This window comes from Physella acuta, unplaced genomic scaffold (assembly GCF_028476545.2).
Source record: "Physella acuta isolate Inbredline_101_S28 unplaced genomic scaffold, ASM2847654v3 ptg001304l, whole genome shotgun sequence".
NCBI classification, from domain to species: Eukaryota; Metazoa; Mollusca; class Gastropoda; family Physidae; genus Physella; species Physella acuta.
In genome coordinates, this window is record NW_026732819.1 from 244890 (window position 1) to 261819 (window position 16930).

At 30.3% G+C, this 16930-nt stretch overlaps 1 protein-coding gene across 1 annotated transcript in view; it reads left to right on the plus strand.

The window, feature by feature from the left end:
• The window catches only part of LOC131958233 (myosin-IIIa), a gene marked incomplete at its 3' end in the record, with an annotated part of 61205 nt that extends 45258 nt beyond the window's left edge, over positions 1-15947 (plus strand). Inside the window, 22 exon segments of the mRNA XM_059323132.1 lie at positions 109-183; positions 1252-1323; positions 1953-2006; positions 3386-3521; positions 3955-4057; positions 4596-4718; positions 4991-5155; positions 5529-5671; positions 5902-6018; positions 6202-6274; positions 6632-6687; positions 6796-6945; positions 7048-7150; positions 7559-7765; positions 8900-8985; positions 9460-9567; positions 9770-9908; positions 10824-10925; positions 11188-11310; positions 14571-14859; positions 15420-15658; positions 15833-15947. Coding sequence (XP_059179115.1) covers positions 109-183; positions 1252-1323; positions 1953-2006; positions 3386-3521; positions 3955-4057; positions 4596-4718; positions 4991-5155; positions 5529-5671; positions 5902-6018; positions 6202-6274; positions 6632-6687; positions 6796-6945; positions 7048-7150; positions 7559-7765; positions 8900-8985; positions 9460-9567; positions 9770-9908; positions 10824-10925; positions 11188-11310; positions 14571-14859; positions 15420-15658; positions 15833-15947 — 2778 coding nt within the window.
• Positions 15948-16930: the final 983 nt, after the last annotated feature.

The following is a 16930-nucleotide window of genomic DNA, read 5'->3' on the forward strand; positions in this document are numbered from 1 at the left end:
ATTAAATATGATTAATACTTCAGTAAATGCATTACAAAAATAGTTTGATGATATATTTAATTTTTCAGGAAAAATTGTAAAAGTTAAATGTTAATTTAAATTTTGCAGTTGGTTATTTGCTTCAACTGGAGCCTGAGAGTTTAGTCAAGGTTTTGATACAACGCAAAGGAAAATTAGGAAAAGGTAGGTGAAGTAGATGGAGCTAGAAAAACAAAGTAGCAACACAGCAGGGTTCTCATTGAATAGCTGTGGCTACCAGGTCAAAATCTTTGATAACAATCTGACTAAATTGCACATTTTTTACTGATCAGCACAATCTAATATTTTTTTAAATTCTTTCACAACTTTTGCTTGCAGTTTGACAATAATTACTACTTTATAGCTGCATTACTTTGAGTGAGTTGATGGCTGACTCACATAAACACTAATAATAAGCCCTTGGAAATAATTTCAATTACAACAGAAGTTTAATATAGAAATAGCAACAAACAAAAAAGTAGATGAATCAATTACTGAAGTATTTATTTTGCTGAAATAAATTTCTGCACAATTAGTCCTTTTTGAAATAATTATCAGTTTTAAAGATTTAAAATGTCTAGTGAATAGTTTATTCTGAAGATGTTTGACATCTTATCAATTACATAAGGGACACAACTTAGCCTTCAACTACAGTTGTTGTCTTTTACTTCAAATTATTTTTTACTTTTTTATTTTTTGGTGCTGGTATTCAATATATTTTTGAGAGTTAAATTCTACATGACAAGTAGCCTAATTAGTTTTGATTGTTTTTAATATTTGCTTTTTGCACTCTGTGGGGCATCCATAAACTGTCAACTCCACTTTGGTAGAAAAAAAAATTAAAGTTTTAAAATTTAAAAAAATTTCAATTTTTAGTTTATTAGTTGGGGGGATTGGGGGGGGGGGGGGGGCTTTTTTGTGATGATGACTTACCATGGGGAGGGGGGAGAGATAAAAATAATTTATAATAGCATGATGTAGTTTATGGATGACCATACACACTATTTTAGTTCAAACTAGTTTTTTGTTTTGTTAACAGTGCTTTACTAAAACAAAACCAACTTGTACACTCTGAAAGATGGAAAAAACCTTTTCAAATTAATCCATCTTTATCTGTGTGCTAGGGTGTTGTCTAATGATATCTTTCTATAAGACTCAGCCATTTGAAATGGAACCATCTGCCTATTGTTTAAACCTTTTTTGGAAGTTAATTACTAATCAAACTCTCACCAGACCGGCAAACCGTCTACAATGTTGTTAGTAGCAACCGCCTTAGCAATGGCAGCTTGGCTACTGCTAGCAAAGGTAACACTATGTTATGTATATATAGAACGATGTTATGTGTATATAGTGATGTCATGATATGTGAATAAAGTCATGGTATGAATGTTGTTTATGTTTAATATGTTAGAAAATACATTATCTTCTCTGTATCAATGACATAGGTCACAAACTATCTATATAATAGTACTATCTGTTTTATCTTTAATTTTTAAAAAAACATATTAAAAAAAATATCTTTTCTTAATATTTTTGGAATAAATTTCTTTTTTTTTTTTTGCTAATATTTTCTACCAGTGCTGTTTTGGTCTTAAACCAAAACTATTTAATTTATGCAAAAACTTTAGTCATTTTTTTTTTTTTAAAAAGAGTTTAAAAATGATAATTTTTTTCATTTTCCTCTAACAAAAGCAGCACTGGTTGCCTTTATTTATTTAAACTAACACTGCACTTTATAACAATTTCTTTAATTTTCCTTATTGCACACTAATTTATTAAAACATTTTATTTAAAATATTATGTAGCTTGTTTTCAATTTTATCATGAGCCTGCCTTGTACTAACACTTAACACTACACAAATCCTTCACCAAACACCATAGCGAGGTAAGTTCTTCTTATTGAGCAATGAATATAGATCAGTACCTCTTCACAGGTAAATCACTTGACAGTGATTTCAGAAACAGTTCGTTTGATGATGATGATTCAGGTGAAAATCTTATGATAAATTCCTTTACCCATCCAGCATAATTTTATATGTGTGTGACCGTATGATTTTCAACACATATAAGTAGCAATAAAGTGGCAAAGTTAGTTAGAACTGATTTATTTACCTATATTGTAGTAAAATAATGTAGTAAATATAAACTTTTTAGTTATTGCACATTTTGAAAAATATTTCGTAAAAAATTAATTCATTGAACAAATGCACATTAAATTGTTGCAAACCTTTATTATTTAACTCTTTATTCATAAAATTCTATATAGAGTATTTAACTCTTTTTATCTGGCTTATGATATTAAACCTGCTGCCCTAAACCTTCCCTTAAATTTGCTTTTTTTATGACTTAAGATGATTAAAAACAAAAATCGTAAATATGCTATATTCTGTTAAGAAGAAAGATCTTAGATTTAATTTACTTTACATTGTTCTTTATTGTTTTAAAAAACAGTTGAAACATAATTTACTTTTTTCTTTTTTTTTTTTTTTAAAGTTTTTGCAGTAATAGGTTTGCACTATAATTTTTTTAAACTATACGTAAAGTCCAGTTTGGCATTTAGAATAAGAATTTTTTTTAAAATGAGGTAGGGCTTTTAAATTAGCTTGTAAAAGTTAAAAATCTGGCACACCTCCCCTGCTTTGTATTTTCCTATCTATATATTAAAAACTCATCTAAGTGAACTTAAGAGTAAAATATAAATCAGTCAACATGTGTTTGTATTTTCAACAATTTTATTGCTAACATTTGATAAATATTGTTCACAGTTATAGGATATCATTTATTTAAATCAATGTATGTATTGTTATTGAGCTATGTTTGTTTTCCCAGGCTTTAATATCTGCTTTTTTATTTGACCCATTTTGTTTCGTTAATAGTTTACAAATTCCATAATTGTAACAATGACTATCCACAATGAACCAAACAAACCAAAAAAAAAAAAGCCCCAACTAAAACTCCAAATGAACTACAACCCAATATAATTGTTTTTAAAATTTAATATCCTTCCTTTTACTTTTATTAAAGCTGACATTGATGCCATTTTCCCCATCGGATGTCACTGTAATATTTAGGCTAACTCTGAAAAATTAAATAATTAAAACTTAAAAACTTAATATAAAAACCTTGTTTTTAATGTTTTATGTTTTCACAACTGGTATACTTAATAGAGTGAATAATGTTCATGGTTAATTAAATATTAATTCAATTAAATTTAGAGAATAATATGGGATAAAAAATTTTTAAATATTGTTTAAAAATGACTAATTAAAATGGAAAATAAAAATTAAAGCAAACATATTTTGAAATTTGCTTTATTAAAATAAGTGCTTTGAACCAAAAGAATATAAACAAAATTTCTTGATTTCAGGGGAGATGATAGAACTATCTAAATCAAAAAAGCAGGCAGAAGATGAAAGAGATGCTATAGCCAAAGCATTGTATGAACGAATGTTTGGTTGGCTGGTCAGAAGGATCAATGATTCCCTCAAACCTACTGTGATAAAGTAAGAACCTCTGATGTTGCGCAATTTAATCAAGGTTTTTTTATTCACTCCATACACAGTTTATGGTTCAAATTAGCTAAATTTTAATGTAAAGTCTAAATTAAATAAATAGAATGTTACCAATTTAATTCACTCCATACACAGTTTGTGGTTCAAATTAGCTAAATTTTAAAGTAAATGCTAAATTAAATAAATAGAATGTTACCAATTTAATTCACTCCATACACAGTTTATGGTTCAAATTAACTACATTTTAATGTAAAGGCTAAAATTATGTTAACAATTGTATAAGTTTCATTTACACACTACTGACTTCTATTTTATATTTGTATAAGCAATTAAACTTTTAACTTATATTTATGTTTAATGGAAGCCACAATGTCTAAAAATGTGTACATTCAAACGAGACTCATTCTTATTTTGTTTTTTTTAGAAATCTCCCAAGTATTGGAATTTTGGACATTTGCGGCTTTGAGAATCTGGAACAAAACAGCTTTGAGCAACTGTGTATAAACCTTGTCAATGAACAGCTTCAGGTAATCATAACTACAGTATCTGTCAATAAATGTGTCTTGTAAATAGAAATACAATATCTGTCAATAAACACATCTTGTAACTAGATCTACAGTATCTATCCTGTAACTAGATCTACAGTATCTATCTTGTAACTAGATCTACAGTATCTGTTGATAAACACATATTGTAACTAGATCTACAGTATCTGTCTTGTAACTAGATCTACAGTATCTATCTTGTAACTAGATCTACAGTATCTGTTGATAAACACATATTGTAACTAGATCTACAGTATCTATCTTGTAACTAGATCTACAGTATCTGTTGATAAACATATCTTGTAACTAGAACTACAGTACCTGTCAATAAAGATTTCTTGTAAATAGAGCCGAATTTTTTCTTAGAATGGCTTTGAGCAACTGTATGTAACCTGGCTCGGAGTCAGTTAATGATCACTATATTTTTATCTTTAGGTTATTATTGGTTTTCAAATGTGTGTCAACATTTATTTTTTCTATGTTCTATTCACTGATAAAACATTACTTTTTCTTTTTACAGAATTTTATGAATAAACAAGTTATTGAAGATGAAAGACTTCTTTATTTGGAGGAGGGTGTTGAAATTAGTGATGTTGATATTACAGGAATAAACAATGACTCCATACTGCACATGTTCATTGAGGTATTTTACTGATTTAATTAACTCAACCCTCACTAAGAGCAGAGTTTCAGACACTTTTCTCTGAGGGGTTGGGGGGGGGGGGGTAATTAAAGTAAATATTTTCTATATGAATTATATTTTTATTTTTTTCATTTGATCTTGGGGTGGGGGAGAGATGCATGAAATAAATTCTGATCTACAGTAAATTGGGATTCATGCATTTGAAATATTTGTATTCTTATTTAGAGAAAATTTGGAATTCTAGCAGCTAATATATTCTTGTTCTTATGTAGAAAAAATCTGGAATTCTTGCGATGATTGATGAGGATTCAAAGCTGGAGTTCTCTGATGACAACAAACTGGTCTACAAACTGAAGTCCATGTATGGCTCCAACAACATTTTTATACCCAGCCAAAACAGCTCCCCGCAGTTTAAAATTAGGCACTTTGCTGGCGAGGTAGACTATGTTTTTATTTAAGATTTATTGTCGCCCTAAAGAAACATGTGTAGGTATTTTTGAGAATCTTGGCGTATCAAGCTTTTTTTTTTAGCTAACATCAGTATCTTAAATTAACTGTGGTGATAACCCTTAGTCCTATCCCTGACATAGCCTATAAGCTCATCTTAACACTCAACCTTTTAACTTTGATAGAAAAATCTGTATATAATATTGTATTGACAGACTGATATTTCCACATGAACCCATATGTTTATCTTTGAATTTAGATTCCTGCAGTTAAAAAAAAAATCTAAATCATTGTTGAGCTGATAATGTAAACTAATACTGGATTTAACACTAAAAGAAATGTACATTTAAAATTCCTTTGTAGGTGTCCTATGATGCTCGGTCATTCATCAAGAAAAACAGAGACACCCTTAGTGATGACATGCTGGATTGTTTTAGATCCAGTCAGAGCACTCTCATACAAGATTTGTTCTCTGTCCCAGAGAGTTTGACTGGCTCCATTTCTATGTAAGTTTGTTTTTCACTGGCCCAGCTTGGCTCAATCTCTATATATGTTTGTAATGCTAAAATATTTTTGTTAATTGTTATGTTTACTTTTTTGCTATTTTTCAGTTTCTTTTTGTCATTTTTCTATAAATCATTTTTTAAAAATATCTTTGTGAAACGATTGTTTTATTTGTAATGCCAAAGAAATTTCTTTAAAAATAAATTTTGAATTTTTTTTTTTTTTACAAAAGGGCACAATTCCAGTTTAGAGGCTCCAAAAGACCAAACATCAAAAGTCCACCAAAAATGATAGAAAGTAGTTTATCACAAAGTATAAATAAAATCAGGAACGAGTCTCTTAAACAAAGGCAAGTAAATGTTTACTAATCTCTCTGTTAGTAGAATGTTGGTCGGTATTATTTAATTTTTTTTTAAAGTAAAAAATTTAATTGAAAGTTCTTAAGGAGTTTTAAGAATGCTTTCGATAAAGTCAAATCTTAAGTAATAGGTTTTTCTCCAACCTATAATTTTAAACCCTACTTTGTTGTTAGATTTGGGGATAAGACACCAAACTATAAGCTAAGAGACCGCGCCAGACGCAGCACAACCATCACATTCTTCAGGGTAAGTGAAATACTCAAACTTTACTCGTTATGACAGTCTTATTTTAAAAAGTAGCCAGATTAAGGTGTCCATATCTGGCCAGAGAAGGCTATAGAAACTTAGTTTTCACTTTTGTCTTTTTGGTTAACATTTTTTCTATTGTTTGTTAGAACTGCCTAATAATGGTCTTGGAGTGCAGTTTATTTAGCTGTATTTTAATTTTTTTCTAAAATCTGGTGAATCAGTGCTCTCTTGTAACCTGCTTAGAAATTATTTCCCAAAGTGTTACTTATTAATAAGCAAAGTTTGATTTTTATCATGCTTGTTTAAGATTAATCTCTTATTTACCTTTTATTTATGTTTTATTGAATTGTATAGAACTCATTGGAGGAGCTGCTTAAAGCAATGAAAGGAGCAACTCCTTATTTCATCAGGTTAGGATTCATTTCTGGTCTTATTTAATCCTAGGATAAAATTTATCAAGCACGTTTAAAGTACTAATAACATTTTTTATAATAACTAGTTGAGGTCGTTTTTTTAAGGTGCATAAAACCAAATGACAAGCAAAAACCTGGCGAGTTCGTGGAGGACAGAGTCAAAACACAACTCAAGTATAATGGTGTGAAGGAAATTGCAAGAATTAGAACATTTGGATTTCCCATTAGGTTAACTCGAGCAAATTTTGAAAAACAGTAAGGCATTTTCTTAAAATTAAAACAATGCTTCTATGTTATTTTGGTGTTAAACTTTAGTAATTTTGCTACTAAACTATTTAAATATGTATTGCCATTTAGGTATAAAGATTTGGCAGGTGGAAATACAGAGCCAAATATTTCAGAAGCAATATTTGGTTCCATCCTAGCTGTTTCATCAACATTTAAAGTAGGAAAAACACAGGTATGTTCAATATTCAAACTTATATAAAATGGTTGCTCTTCCTTGAAATCCAATCCAACAAATTTTTTTTTTTTACAGATTTTTAAAAATGTATCTATAAGTGATATCTGTTTGATGTTTTTGATATAATACTTTGATAACATCTTAATTTCATATTGTCATTTAATAATGATATCCTAAGAACCAATTATTTTTAAACAAAATCAAATGTTAAATCAGCTATTACTATTATTTTAATCAATTATAGTATTATTGATTAAAAGATAACTAACACTTAAGTTAATAACTACTTGCAATTTTAAAGCTAACAAATCTATTTCATACTTAAATTTGTACTAATCATTATGGAATATTTCCATTCATTATTTCATATTGCGAATTATGTAAATTTTAATTTTCTTTTATCAGATATTTATGAAAGATCATGTAAAGCGTATTCTAGATGACTCACTGTCAGCTGTAAGAAGAAAACAGGAAGAAGAAAGATTACGTAAAGTTGAAATTGAAAAGCTTAAAAAGATGGAAGAGGATAGAAAGAAAAAAGAAGAGGAAAAAATGAAGAAAAAAATAAGTGCCAACATACTGAAATCAGAATTAATGGATGTTGTGGATGGGGTAAAGAACAAAATATTTTTGGTTAATTATTGTTTGTTTTGATCTACCATGTTTAAGGGGATATGCGCCAAAAAAAAAATCACCAAAATCCTGATTTTTTTGTCATAATAGGTTCTTTGCATTTTTGGATACTTTGTCCATTTTTGTATTAAGAAAAAAAAAACTTTAATGAAAACAAAGTTTAAACATGTTTAAAATGCCATTTTTATGACCCCATTAATTACAAAATAATAATTTTTTCCCAATCTTACAAACTCTCTATGAAAAGTTTAATATCCGTCATCATATTGTATTTGTCATCATTGGAAAGCTGGGTTTCTCAATTATTTGATAATTGTATTTTCCATCATCTCAGAAACACCCAAAGCTCACAATTGGCTTTACAAATTACACAATGATGATATTTTCATGACCCACTTTTTTGTTACTTTTTGCTGTTTTTCTCAGTTTGGAGTTTTTAAAAAGCCTTCTTCTTTTATATATGTATAAAGCAATGCCCACCATATTTTCAGTAATTGCTCTTTAGCAAAAATAAAACTTTTGTCACGAGGAAATTGTGATAGCTTTCATAGAAAAAAGTTTATTGTAAATAATACGCACATTTTGAAACTTTTGAGTTCAAAAAGGGCGCGTTTTTTCAGACTTCTGACCAGTAGCTCTATCAAAAAGTTGTCGTGACAAAAAAAAGACATAAATTTGATTGCTATAAGTACATAAATAAAAAAAGTTGTAGAGTTTTTAAAAGTACTAAAAAATTCAAAATGGCGGAGGGTTTTTCATGTTTCCATGACAACTGGAATTGTTTTCAACCCTTTATAGATGTTTAATACTTTCATATGCCAAACATAGTAAAAGTATTCAAAGGGATTTTTTGTATAAGTAATACTGCAGATAACTATGTCTCAACCTCAAATCTAATACTAACTCTAGTACAAAACCTAACTCTAGTACAAAACCTAACTCTAGTACAAAACCTAACTCTAGTACAAAACCTAACTAACTCTAGGATAAAACCTAACTCTATAACAAAACCTAACTAAAACATCACCTTTCGTCATTAAGTGATAAAAAAGTGATATGTTTTATGTTCAAACCTCCATTGTTTGTGTTACATATTTATGTTCTATACAGCAGCCACTGGACCCCATCATGGAAGCCAACACCCCTGAATCCAAGAACAGCGACCCTGTGTACAACAGGACCTCAACAAGTAGTACTGAGTAAGTAACATCTGAGCACAACAACTCAGTACAACACTTCAGTACAACATCTCAATATGACATCTCAGTACATCATAGTACAACATCTTAGTGCAACACTTCACGGCCAACTGATACTGTTTCATTCTTTTGTTCCATAAAACTCAGTTAATATGCCACATTCTAGAACTATATGTTATAATTTTTACTGTAGATTCACAATTATACTGTCCTCCCACTCAAACCATTGAGTGTCTACCATATCTTTATCATTGGGGGGTAATTGACAGGGGGCAATAGCTCTGTGGGGGATGTAATGATGGGGGAGGGGAAATGTCCGTGGGGTAATTGACAGATGGGGGAGGGTAATGCCCCATACCCGGCCTATATATATACACTTTCCTTAAACATCCTGAAGTAAAGAATTCTGTCCAACACTCCTAAAAATTTAAAATTTTGAGTTAATGTTAAATGCCCAACTGATTGTATTTTTAGGTTTCGAGAAAATAGGGCTTATTCTTCAGATGATGATGAGTCAGACGATGACGATGAAACAACTGTCAAAACAGTTGAAGAATCTGAGCCAGATAGCAAACCAACAGCGTAAGAATGTTTTCAATGGTTTATTCTTTAATGCAAAAGCAAATTTAAACTTTAAAAAAAAATCTTATTTCTATCTTTGTACAACACTTTAAAACTATATTTTAAGTTTTCATTTTTTAGTTTCATTGCGTTAAATACAAAATATCAATTTTTTTTATTCAATATGAAACATCAAACAAAACATCCAATTTTTTTTTTCTAGAGCATGGGATTTTTTACAAGAGATTGCAGAAGAGGTGGAGAGAAAAGATGTTCATGAGCAGACAATCCTCAGGGTTATCAAGTTGATAGTTTATCTTCTCTTGTTTATTATTATCCTGGTGGCCTTGACCTGTCAGAAGGTGAGGGTTAAGCTTAAAAATAAATGTTATTTGAAAGGGGGATGGGGGTTCCCCATGAGGGTCATAGCTTATCTAACATGTTACAAAGTGTGGTTCACACTCTGATGTAGGATGTGTGGCCTACAGTGGAGGTTTCTTCTGTAAAAAAAAAAGTAAAGTAAATCACTGCTGCATTTGCTTTCCCTAACATGAGTCAAGTACTCATCAGATCTGGGCAGACTCAAGGAAGTTCTACTGACATGAGCCTTAGATTCAAACTTGAGACTTTTGGGTTACTAGTCATAGTCTCTACCTTTTGACCACGCCATTTCTTGTGTCCTTCATACACCTACCTCACCAGTAATTCAAAAGTTGTGATACCCTGACACTAAATTGACACAAAGCACACATGTTTTAACAAACATTAGATAGAAAAGGTAATGAAGAGTTTTGATATATGGTGACCTCTTAAGCTCTGAATTTAACTTCACCTCATAAGCCTTTAAAAATGCTAATGTGCGTCGGGGAAGGGGGGGGGGGGTCATTTTAAGCCATGTCATATGCTAAATAGCTTTGTAAAATAAATTTGAAATAAACTGGTTAAGCCTAAATTTGAAGACCAACTATTCTAACTTTATAGATAACAGACACAATATACCTTGAGCTTAGACTAAAGAGTAGGGTAGTATTAGGCTTTTTTTTTTTGGTAATTACTTTCTAAACCTTTTCTTAATACCTTATACATCAGTTCTTGATCCACTTGTTAAAAACTGTTATTCATCTTTTTGCAAGAAAGCAGGCTGGCGCGCTCACCAAGAGTTATTACCATGCATGGCTTTTCTAATATTGTATTGCATAAAATCTCAAGCACTGCTAAAACTAAAGAAATAGTAACACGTTTTTATGTCTGATAATACACAATTTAATAACTTTTAGGTGAGTTTATTTGTTCTTCTTGAAGAAGCAAATTCAACGACTGCAAACATTCAGAAACTATTTAAGAACTATACAGGATGTCGAGATGGACAGCGTCAGAGAGTAAGTAACTTGTAGTTTCATTTTTAGATCACTTGTGAAATAATAGTTTAATGTTATATTAAATTAAATGTTGGTTAATACCAATGTGATAAAACATTTTTATACTTTGTTTCAGACACCTTGTTTTTCTCCAATAAACTAGATTTTTCTTTCATTTTTAACATTTCATAAAATTACCTTTGTAAAAATTGTCTTGAAAAAAAAATCAACATTTTGTGAACTTTAATCAATTAATTTTAGTTTGTTTCTTTTATTTCACTAGTCAATCTCAATTTTTTATCTTGTGGTATCAATCTGCATCCCATATGCTTTGTGTTTGTTGATTTCTGTGTTAAAAGTTTTTTTTGGAAAACACAAAGTGCCCTCTATTTGGACTTGGATATGGGTAAGAAAATTGTCTTTGTCCTATGATAAATAAGCTATGCTGTATTTTGTCATCCTTATACAATTTTAATGTCACACACCTAGGCTTTCAATCTTTGGTGTTGATGTAGGTAGTCCAAACTGGCGAAAAAGTGCGTTTTAGGGTCAGTTTTTGCGGTTTTCAAAAAAAAAATTTCACTACTTCTAGTTGTCCTATAAGAATAAAAATTATATGTCAATAAAGTTTAAGTCTTTATCTGTCGTAATCTGGTATTTTTATATCTGTAACACATGTTTGAATCTGTTTTATATTTGTTTGAAAAGTATCAGTTACGTCAACAAATTTCACCGTTTTGCGTGTACCGATCGACCCCACACTGTTTTATTTGGTCGCGGCTTCGCGACGAAGCATCGTAGAAGCATAATCTTAATGTCACTTTAAAGATCGAATTCTAGGCTATCGTTTGATGTATAAATTGAAAAAATAACTTGTTTATTTCATTAAAAAAATACAGATTTTAAACTTTAAATGACGATATATACACGGAAACAAACTAATTCTGTTTCAATTTTTACACCGATGTAAAGTTCAGTTTTATAACTACTTTGTGTTGTAAATTCAAGTATTTCTGATTTACGGTCGCGAAGCCGTACCCCCAATAAACATATAACCCTCGAGTCGACTTTCAGCCCCGAGTAAGTTGCTCGCCGAACGGTTTTAAAGGTTGACGACCGATGATGCTAAACGGATTTTACCCTTGCTAGAGCCTTCAAACAAGTTGTAAGTATCATTTTTAAAGTTTCATTTCCATTTTAATAAATGAATTTTAAGTTTGAATGTCAGTTTGGTTTAATTAGTACACGTTATTAATGTAAATTTGAACGCTACAAGTCCACGGTTTTAGCGTGTGAACTACGCTTATACACTTAAATGTACACAGGGTGTGTTTAGACGTGAAGCTATTTAATTCAGGACATTCTAGGGACTTGAAATATGGATGCACTTAACTATTAGATGCTAGTGTTTACTAATTCTTTAAAATCTATTGACTGGGATCAATGATAGGGTCGTATTACTACAGTTTATCTGGACTATCACGTCAAAATTATGAATCGACAAATTCAAAATGACCACCAGACTATCCTGGTTACTATGTGGACGAACTCAATTATTTACAGGGAACGAAGGTTAAATACTTATAAAATACTAATGAAACACAAAAGAAATTTATAATTATAATAACTATACATTTTTATCAATGTATTTAAAACAAAAGACACTAAATTTGAAGGACTAATGTGATTATTTTTTTTTTGTTTTCTGTTGTGCACTCTGATTCTGATTCCCCTGCTGAATAATGTGAAATGGTCTGCGCCAGTCTCCTTAATAAAATGTACCAGATCAATTTTTAGATGGTTGTGCAATTTATTAAGATTGTACATGTTGTGACTTAGTTTTAAATGTTATATTAGTTGTAAGTGTAAGTAGTACTAGTAGTATTTCTCATTATTTATTTATTTTATATGCATATAATAGTAACAATGAAGGACAGTTAAGTTGTCCTATAGGATGTTGAGAACCACAGTATGGCATCTTCATCATTGGATATCTCAACCATTGTGGGACAAGCAACGATTATTTCAAATTTCATTCAGTAGAATTACTCTTAAAAATATATATAAAAAATATAAATTACTTTTAACAAAAAGGTGTTTTCAGGCTTTTTCATATGTTTCCAGTTATAGTCATAGGACAAATAGTAGGCCTACACAATAGGCTAGTAGTAAATTTAATTATATTTTATTAATCACTAAATCAATTGTTCGTTCCATAGCTGGAGACATTTACGGTGGCCTCCCCCCTACAATTCCCAAAACATATTACTTACTCTTGATGCTCCACAAGATCAAGGTTGAGGGAAACAAGACGTACAAAGATGTTCCCCCAAAACTGTTCCCCCAAAGCAGTTATCAGGTTTGAAAAGAAACCAAAGCATGTGGCATCAACTGCTGCATCACTTGTAGGCATCACGTCTTTATTAAACTACATTACATTACATTTACTCTACTAAATTTTGATTCTGTTTCTCCTGCACTAGATAACTGTGGTCTTTTTTAAAATAATATTTTAACTCATGTGATTTTTGAAAATAATTAACACATTTTTCCACGTCGATGTTACCAACACAATAATTTTAGAGTTATTCCAAAGCAAAAAAAAAAAAATTGAATTTTTTTTTTTTTATGAAAATAAAAGTGACCAAAACGCATTTTTGTCATTTTCAATTATTTTTTTACCTTAGAAAGACTCATTTTAGATGACTGAAAAAAATTGGGCATATATATTACAAACTTTGCAGCAACTTTACCAATTTCCACACTTCTATGTTATTTAGTTTAAAAAATATGGGTTCTCAAAAATGGCACTTTTTGAAAATCAGTTTTTTACCAAATTTTGCTTTTTTAAAAATCGCATAACTTTTTTATTTATTGAGATATTTTTATAAAATTTGTGGCATAGACCTTACAATTAAAAGTTCTTTCATGACATACTCACTCCAGAAGTCTGCAATCAATAGTTAATTTCAGTTTGGACTACCTAGTTGATGTGCTTAATTTGGAAAGGGGGAATTTAAGACATGATATTTCATATTATTGTTATTTTATGTGGAGGGTAGGGGATGGCATGATGGGATAATATGGCATTCGGCTGCTAGTCCCAAGTTCTCAACTTTGAATCTTGGTCTGGTCTTGGGACTGAAAGAAGTCCTTGAGTCCACCCAGCTCTGATGGATATCTGACTAATGTTGGGGAAAGTAAAGGCAGCTGGGCATAGTGTTAACACTATACCTTCATATGCTGAGATCAAGAAACATGAGCTCTACTTCATCTGCATTATGGAGCATTAGCTCTAAATGTACAGCTTTACTTACTTTATGTGGAGGATAGGTTTAGCTTTTTGTGACAATGTGTGCTAAAAGCATGAGGCTGGTGGGTAAAAATGACCTTTAATTAGTTTGATATTATTTATTGATAACCCCTAACATCATTTATAGATTATCTTTTGTATAGTTTATTAATGATCCCTAATGTTCACTTATTAGTTAAATTACTAGTATATTGTTACTGTTATTATTTAAAATAAAATTAAGATATATTTTTAAGATTGTGAATTCTTATAACTGAGGTTTAGTTTTTAATTGAAATGATGCCAAATTATGGTGTTTTGGGAAACACAGCTGCAGCAGTTTAAAAAAAAATTACTCCCTGTTTAACCCCCAGGTTTTCATTGTAGAAAATCTTCACTCTGTTGGTCTCTGCCTGCTGGTGTTTAGAGTCCTGCCACAGTTAGAAGCCATCAGAGGGTTAATGCTACTCAACGCCACGGCATTAATCCCATCCATCCTGAAGCTGACCATGTCTGGTCAAGAGTATGAGGTAACCCAGTTGACTTGCATCACGGGGATGGTGCAAAAATTGATCCAGTCCATGTTTGACCTGGTGGTCATGTTGCTTCAAGTCTCAGCCATCCCATTGATTGTTGTTCTCAACTTCAACCTAGATCTAGATGGTAAGCTTTTTATTACATTTCTGCAAACTTATATTTCATATTAGAAGGCTATTCTTCTGTGCTTCAATGTACTAAATCATCTATTATGCTAATACTATAATTTAAAAATGTATGTAGGACTATACATAATTACAGCTATAATGACTTATGAGGGTAAATTTTATTTTTAATTTTCAATTGTTTTTAAAGTTTTTAAATGTGTTTGTGTAGCGAACACACATACACACAATTATGATTAATCAAGTGCGTAATCAAGTATGTTGCACAACATATAAGACGAACAACCACAAACGATTACAAAACACAAGACTAAATAAAACAAAGGCTGGTTAAACACTAAATAAAACTAAATACCTATCTACACTAAGCCTACTCTAAATACTAACCCAAAAGTAAACACAAACCTAGGATACAGTGGCTACAGAATTTAAGTACACACACACATATATATATATATATATATATATATATATATATATATATATATATATATATATATATATATATATATATATATATATATATATATATACACACACATTTTCTATTTTATTTGACAGCTGTTAAAGATAAAGATTTTACGAAGGACCAACAGTTTATAACTGAGCTGACTGCTGCTATAATCCTTGTCTCATGCAATCACTGGGAAAATTTTGTGGATGGAAAATTTTTCTGTAATCTGAATCACAAAAACTGGTTTAAAAATATGGTTCTTAAGATGAGATATGAGCTTCAGATGGGCAGATACTATCCCCAGATATTGACTTGTCTCTGTAAAATAGCTCTCACTGTTTGGCTAGTAAGTCATAGTTTGTATTGTCTTGTGTGTATGTAATTATTTTTATATATGCACATAAACTATTCTTCTACAGTATTTATAATCTTTCTCATAACAATACACATACTTATATTTACTTCAAAAGATTTTAGAAGTCACTGTGTTAAAAATTTAAGCCTATTAACTTTTGTTTAGGGCTATCAGCTGACCCCAAACTTTGACTACAAGGAAGTGTTCGGATTTTTCAGTGACCGAAACCTGGCAGAGGACTGCAAGTCTGTGCCTGTTATCATAACACTTGTAATTTCAGGTACATTGATTTGATTTTTTTATGTTTATTTTTAAAGCTAACCCAGAGACATAATAAACAATAATGTACCAAAAAGAAGAAATGATTAGAAATAAATATTAATTAAAAATATTAGTTATGTATTGAAAAAAAAAACCGGGAGTGATCTCCCCTAAACTTTCTCGAATATTCTTATATAAAACAACAGGGGATGGGAACTCGGGATATAGTTATGATTTTTAATCCATTTTAAATACTTAAACTTTTAAAAATAGAATAGAATCTTACAGAAAAAAGTATTGCGCACCAAGCGAACGCCGAATAAAGATGTTCATAATGGTGCGCAATATTATTAGTATTTTATAAATTTAGATGCGTTTTTGAGAAATCGGAAATAGCGTAAATTAGTGCTTCCTGTCAACGGAAATTACTAAAATTTGACAGAACAAAGAGAATTAGATCTTTTACTTACATGTGAAATTTCATTTATCTATCTGAAATAGTACTCAAGTTATAGGCTTTTGAAAAATTCAAAGTAGAAAAAGTACCACTTCCGGTTATTGGAAATCGCTCAAAAGTTGATATGAATATACAATTTTGATAAAATACTTATATATGAAATTTCATCAACCTAGCTGTAACGGTACTCAAGTTATCTTGTTTACACACACACAGACACACAGACAGACAGACACACAGACATACGGACAAGATTGCAAAATTATGTTTTTCCGTATCAGTGAGATGTAAAACGTCGAGATTTGTAAAAATCTCGATTTTTTTTTTTGCACGATTACAAGACTTTCTCTATACTTCGTATATACGAGAAAGTAAAAAAAGCAATCGTGATCCTTGTTCCAATGTTAAGAAATCCCAAGAACAAAGTTGGCAGCTGATATATATATATATATATATATATATATATATATATATATATATATATATATATATATATATATATATATATATATATATATATATATATATATCTATATATATATATA